This window comes from Aegilops tauschii, chromosome 2 (genome assembly GCF_002575655.3).
Source record: "Aegilops tauschii subsp. strangulata cultivar AL8/78 chromosome 2, Aet v6.0, whole genome shotgun sequence".
NCBI lineage: Eukaryota > Viridiplantae > Streptophyta > Magnoliopsida > Poales > Poaceae > Aegilops > Aegilops tauschii.
In genome coordinates, this window is record NC_053036.3 from 575,062,868 (window position 1) to 575,069,591 (window position 6,724).

Sequence of the window (6,724 nt, forward strand, 5' to 3'; positions counted from 1 at the left end):
ACATCAACAAACTGATTACATCATACAACAAAAATAAAATCCATTTCATCTGTTACACAAAAGACAAACATGTCAAGTATTCAATACCAGGAAAGCAAACTGCTAGATTAAGTTTGCATGAGCCATAACTTAATGTTCTTCTGAAGAATCGGGACCTGTGAATTGTAAATATCAACGTGGCTTCATCAGAGATATAGCTCCAGTTTGTCCATGTAGTTCAAAACAATGGCCTAAAGCAGTGAAATCAATCATTCATTCGATTCAGAGGTGTGTGCATGAGTGTGAATGTCAAGGCACCAATGAAATGCAAAGCTAAGAAAAAAATACATCAAAATTGAGTGGATATAGAGCTAGACAAAAGAACCGGGTGCCTTGAGAACTAATAAAGCTTAAAAAAAGAAATAACCTGAACAAAATTGTCTAAGCTTTGGCTAATAGCAAATAACATGGTAGGTTAACATGACTGAATTGTACGTACGGTCCACTGTGGATTCCAACAAACAACCCCTCCTTACCTCCATACTGTTTTTCTAAAGCATTACGTACGTCCATACTGTTACTGCCATGTGAAAGCACTTTTCTGAACGACCTCCTCTTGTATCTCATATTATATTGGACTTTAAGTAAGACCACTTGATAATGTGCTATCCAAATGACCAAATTTGCGAGCAAAGAAAGAAGATAAAAAAGCATTCCCATATGGTCGTACGTAGTGCCTGATTACAGTAATAACAGCCTTAACAACTAAGTCTGTGGGTGTCCAGGAAGCTATATGCTGAGTTGCATTGCATCATAGTTGGGCCAGCTGCCAAGTGCCTAGGAACTGTTACAGCGACGCTTGAGGCGAGTCTTGAACTGCACAAGATCAATTGTGGTTCCTTCCTGAAGGCTGATTGCACAAGACAACAAAGGAATGCTTGATCCCCTCCGTGCCAGCTGAAAAACGGCAAACATAATGGTTGGACAATCTCTCGTCAAAATTAGAGAAGCCAAAAAATGAATGATTGGACAGGGCTGGCATGTGTAACTTGAATACTCGTTCATGCGCTGCTTTGTCCATCTTTTGCCTGGCATCTGAGATGTAGATAGTTCCAACCAGCCAGCTTCCCATGTGGTTCACCACTTCACATCTCCACCGCTGGATGAATGGAAAAGAGGCATATCCAGGATAGCTACATTGCACGAAAAACTGGGAACAATTCCCTAATCGTGACGGAGAAGCACCCCGAATGACCATTTTTCATCTGCTTGATGTGTGTACAAAATCAGGGAAATCAGTATACTATGATCACTGGCGAGCCAAAAACACAAGCAATGCACAATGGTAATATGTTTTGGCTGGCTTCAGTTTTATCAACGTGAAGCAGCACGTCACTGGAAAAACAAGATGAACGAAAGAAAGCAGAGATGGCAGACCTCCGGCCCGGCCGCTGCGTGTTTGAAGGCAGCTCGTCCCCTGACTATGCGAGATGAGGGGGAGATGTGAACAGAGGGCGGTTTAGGCAGCGTCCCCGACGGCCGGCAAGGCGGCGTCCCCGACGGCCCGCAAGGCCTTTTAGGCGACTCCTCCCCCTCCCCAACGGTTGGCCAGGCGGCGTCCCCGACGGTCTGCGGACCAGGCGATGTCCCCGGCGGACGGCGGACCAGGCGGTGTAGGAGGCGGCGTCCCTGATGGATGGTCAGCCAGGCGGTGTAGGAGGCGGCGTCCCTGATGGATGGTCAGCCAGGCGGTGTAGGAGGCGGCTTCACCGACGGCGTCGCCGACGGCCGAGGCCAGGCGTGGCGATGGGTGGGGGCTATACGAAGATCTGAGGGGCGGCAGATCGAGGCGATGGGGGCGGCGTCCTCAAGGCGGGACGGCTGGATGCGATGGGGGCGGCGGCTCGATGCGATCGAGGCGGAGAGAAGAGGCGTCCACGATGGTGCGGCGGTTCCCCTGTGAGTTTCCTTTTGTGCGATAGGAACGGCATCAGCGAATGGAAAGAGTTGTTTAGCGCTAAACGTGTTTAGTCGCTCACCATTAGGATAATAAAGACCGTTGGATTAACGTGATTGGATGGCCGAGATGTGTTGGATCTGCCTCTTTGGGTCTTTTTATATTGGTATATAGATATAGATGCCGGGTTTTACTCGATTTTTTGTTCTTGTCTTCTAAAAATTCCTTTTGTTTTTTTTTCAATTTGCTAACTTATCAAATATTTTGTGAACATTTTTGAAATCTTGATTTTTTTCAATCTTATATTTTTGTTGAATTCGTGAATATTTTAATAATTTCTGAACTGTAGTTGAAATGTGTGAACATTTTTTTAATTAGTGAATTCTTCTAAATCCATGAACCTTTTTTTGTATATACAAAAAGAAAAATAATCTATGAAAAAATGGAAGCCATTTTTTTCCTGAACCAATAGTTGCTGCCCTTTTCCTGTAACAGTAGTGAGTAAGCGACGGTCTAGGGAGTGGACGAGGCGCGCTAATGGGATATGGCCTGGGTGTGCACGGCAGAGGCGATTAGACGCTTAAAGTGCGGGCGCGGCTATGTCTTGCTTTTAGCGAGATCGAAGCTTGCCTCGCCTCAATGGAAGCTAGTAGTGGGCGGGTCCAGTAGGGGGCCAGCTGGTTTGTTTCATTCATTTTTTTTCTCTTTTTCTATTTCTGTTTATATTTCGGAAATCACGCGCGCGCACGAACGCGCGCACGAACGCACGCACGCACGTGGGCGAGTGATAGTTATTCTTCACCCCTCTCTATTTTAACATCAATTCACCATAATGTTATGTTCCATAAATTTTATCTTATTTTATACGTAAAAAAAAGAACATAAAAAAAATATATAATTGCCGTAAAATATATTTTATGTTACGTAAAATTACAAACATAAAAATATAATGTAAAATATACATAAAGCGCACTTTTTCGTGTCTGATGACTTATATTTTTGTTTTCTTATGCCAAATTTTACGTAGTGAATCAATATAAATGTAACTATTTATATTTAAAATTAGTCTATTTATGAAACAAGCATAAGATTACCTAGGGTGAAGAATAACTTATTCTACACCCTGGGTGATGAATAGTATTACTATATATATAAATGTATTTTAAAAAGTTCACTACACATGTTGTTTTCATGTATTGCAAATTTATTCGTGAAAAATTAAAAGATATTTGTAACAATAAAAAAAATCATCACATTCAAGAATTTTCCACGCATCTAAAACATGTTCGAAAAAATATACAATGTTAGACTTTCGTTTGCGTAATTTTGGAAAAATGTTTCATACTACAATTTAGGAAAATTCTCGTGAATTTTTAAAAAATATTTGTACTACTTAAAAAAGTGTCCAGGTGATTTTTAAAAAATTGTAACATTTATGGAAAACATTCAATGTGTGTTTATAAAATAATTACCCTGTATTTTAAAAATATCAAAAAATTATCGACACGTATTTGGCAAAACAATAATAATAAGTACATAAAAACTGTTGAAAACCAATAACGAAAACACAGGAAAAGCGAAAAGGAAAAAGCCGCCTGGAACCTTCCTAAAACCAATGGAAGGTTCCCAAAACGGCTGAGGGAAGGTTCTTAAACCGCATGCTATTTGGCTGGTCCACATGCGCATGTGGGCGGATCCTAGTTTTCCCATGAGATTCCTCTTCGTCTGCTAAAAAAAAAGATTCCTCTCCTAAAATAAAGTCTTTTAGGAGATGGCCGGAGCTAGTTTTCTTATAGAAAATATTCTTGGTTTTCCTTACGCATGTTTTTTTCCTTTTTTCTTTTTTGCAATTTTTTCCTTACGGACACAATGTGCATGCGGTGCATCGCCAGTTGGTGTTCGCGTGATGAATCCCTTTGGTATCGTGTGTCTTTCACATCCCTTCGCTAACCAACGATTTATGTGAACACGAAGTCATAAGAGCAAGTATAATAAGTTCTAGTCAGCTGGCTATAGCATATGCCGTGTCACTAAAATCCTAGCTGGAAGGAAGAGAAAGAAGGAGAGAGAGCGCAGCCAACGCTACATCAGTGGCCCTGTTTGGATACTCTAACACAGTTAGAGTTAGAGTTATTTTCTAACCCACTCTAACTCAAATAAGTACCTCTCCACCGGAATAGTTGGGTTAGATGGAACTAACCCACTCTAACCCTACCTGTTTGGATACTTTTGAGTTATTTAAGCCCCCAACTAACCCAAACTAGCTCTAACCCATAATCCAAACAGGGCCAGTAACCCGGCGATAGCACACCTTACTAGAAAAAGTGATCGCATGCAGCGTCATGAGCAGGTGCAGCCCTTTGTCCCCCAATCAAGTGTGTTTCTTTGTGTGTCCCCACATGCATGCATTAAATACAATAGTCAATCTAATAGCTAGCTTATTATATGAGTATATTTTTACAAAGGCTATAAGTGACATGGCGGTAATATATAGCTAACAGCGGGCTTTTCTATTAACCATGCTCTAATTCATACTATATGTTTAATCGATTGAATTTCGTTTCTGTTCCCACTTCGACTAGTTCAAACGACGGCATGCATTCCGAGTTAATACCCCACTCACCGGGAAACTAAACGACTTCCAACTACCCATGCGACCGTGCGCCCGCCCGCGCCTTCACTTCCCTCGCCTAGAAAAGCCCTATGCTGGCCTGTGTTGACGCCCGTCGCATTCCTCTTTTCCTTTCGCCATGGCCAGCAACTCCACCGCTGCAGTTAGCCATGGCCAGTGCCTAACCAAGTCCTCGTCAAGATGCCTCACCCCAAGCTTCACCGCCACGCACAATTTCGAGGTGACAAGCTACCCGCTGCTCCAGGGCATCGGCGTTGAAAAGCTCGTCAGCTCGACGGTCTTCAGCGTCGGCGGTTTCAACTGGACGATCAGCTTCTTCCCGGACGGCGTGAGACATGGCAGCTTCGGCAACGCTTCGGCGTTCCTGAACTGTCTCAGCCCAGAAAAGGATGTGAGAGCAAGGTTCACCTTGAACTTGCTGGACAAAAGTGGAACACAGGTCACCAAGTTTGAGGAGATGGAGTATATCTTCACCCCCAAATGCGTTTATCGGGGCTATGCTCAGTTCATCGGGAAATCGTGGCTGAAATCATGGTCTGACAGCAATGGGAGCTTCATTATACGGTGTGTTCTGACCGTGATCGGAGAACCCCGCTCTGAGGTCAGGAGGAACCATGTTCTTGTTCCGGGGCGGAGTCTGCAAGACCAGCTGGAAGACATGCGTAAGAAGGGAGAAGGAGCAGATGTGACCTTCAGCGTGTGTGGCCAACTGTTCCATGCTCACAGATGCTTGCTGGCTGCAAGATCTCCGGTTTTCAAGGCGGAACTGTTTGGTCCCATGAAGGAGAAGGCAACACGAAGCATCAAGGCGAAACCCTAGATCAGTAGATCAGATGACGGCGGCGCTATTTTGTGTCGTTTCCTTTCCGGGGCGTCAGTTTTGGAGGTGTTTCATCTTAAACATTGATGGCAGCAGATCTCGGCGGCGTGGTGCAGTGGAGACTTGGCGTCCGATGTGCGGAGATGGACTCGCGCAGGAGGAGGTAGCTGTCTGGCGTCATGGTGACGTCGATGGCGGAGTGGCCTACACAAGGTATAAGACTCAATATATTCTGAAGATGGACCTGTGGAAGATGGCTGCGACGACACAAGAGTGTGTCTGACCGGATTGTGCCCCAGACCCGGTATGTGGCTCGGCTGGGGCCGCCGGCTTTTGATGTTAGGTTTAGGTGAGTGGTTTGGGTAGTGACCCAACTAGCATCCCTTCATCATATGGATAAGAGTAGCGGCATATGTTGAGATGGTGGATTCAGGAATATTGTCTGTAATATTTTGTAAGGTCCTCGAGAATAATTAATAAAGTGGCCGTATGCATCTCCCAGATGCAGAGGCAGGGAATCATCCTCCTTTTTAAAAAAAAGACGAAGCATCAAGGTGGAGGACATCGAGCCCCCAATCTTCGAGGCGCTTCTTCACTTTGTGTACACGGATTCCTTGCCTGATGATGAACAGTCCAAAGATTGGAACACGGCAAAGCTTCAGCACTTGCTAGTTGCTGCGGATCGGTATGGACTTGATGGGTTAATGGTGCTTTGTGAAAGCAAGCTCTGTGAGAGCATTGACGTCGAGACTGTTGCAACAACACTGGTTTTAGCAGAGCAGCACCATTGCAAGGATCTCCAAGAAGCTTGTGTTGAGTTCATGGCTCCACAGAATGTTCTGCAAGCTGTTATGGCAACAGATGGATTCAAGCATTTGGTTGCGAGCTGTCCTCTGCTCATGAAGGACATATTGGACAGGATTTCTCGTACTGACTAGTCCTGTCTAGTGGACAGACAATCCATCTTCTACATTTCAATTTCTATGCTCTACCGTGATATTATGCTTTGTTGTATGCATTTTGATGCTATTTTCCTCATATCAATTTTAGTACTACTTCTAGGCTCATTTGGCAAAAGAAATTGTCTCGGTTATTCCTTTCCTGAAGGGGTAATGCTCTGCAGTCTATGCACTTTCCCATTCTTCAGTTTATTCAGATAATTTCTACCCCATTGAAATCATTATGGTAAGGATATTTATCCGAGTATTGTGGCAATGTAGCTCTGTAGAATTACTCAGACCAATGAACAACTTTGAAGTGTAATAATTATAAACACACATTTTTCTTTTGTAAAACTGCACGTTCAGATCCATTCTAAAGAACAACTGATATGTCC

General features: G+C 43.8%; 1 protein-coding gene and 1 long non-coding RNA gene across 2 annotated transcripts; one reads left to right on the plus strand and one right to left on the minus strand.

The window, feature by feature from the left end:
* Positions 1-413: 413 nt before the first annotated feature.
* LOC109781200 (uncharacterized) lies at positions 414-1,952 on the minus strand. Its single transcript, XR_002237240.4, has 3 exons — positions 1,417-1,952; positions 1,029-1,244; positions 414-936 (listed from the first exon to the last, which is right to left on the minus strand). It is a non-coding gene; the product is annotated as an uncharacterized lncRNA (long non-coding RNA).
* Positions 1,953-4,686: 2,734 nt separating this feature from the next.
* On the plus strand, positions 4,687-6,326 carry LOC109776009 (BTB/POZ and MATH domain-containing protein 2-like). The gene is made up of 2 exons (XM_020339800.1): positions 4,687-5,376; positions 5,943-6,326. The coding sequence occupies exons 1-2, from the start codon at positions 4,687-4,689 to the stop codon at positions 6,324-6,326; spliced, it is 1,074 nt and encodes a 357-aa protein (XP_020195389.1).
* Positions 6,327-6,724: the final 398 nt, after the last annotated feature.

Coding starts and splice junctions, on each gene's coding strand:
- LOC109776009 (XM_020339800.1), top strand. CDS start 4,687: ATGGCCAGCAACTCCACCGCTGCAGTTAGCCATGGCCAGTGCCTAACC. Junction 5,377..5,942: donor AGGCAACACGAAGCATCAAG/GCGAAACCCTAG, acceptor CGAAGCATCAAG/GTGGAGGACATCGAGCCCCC.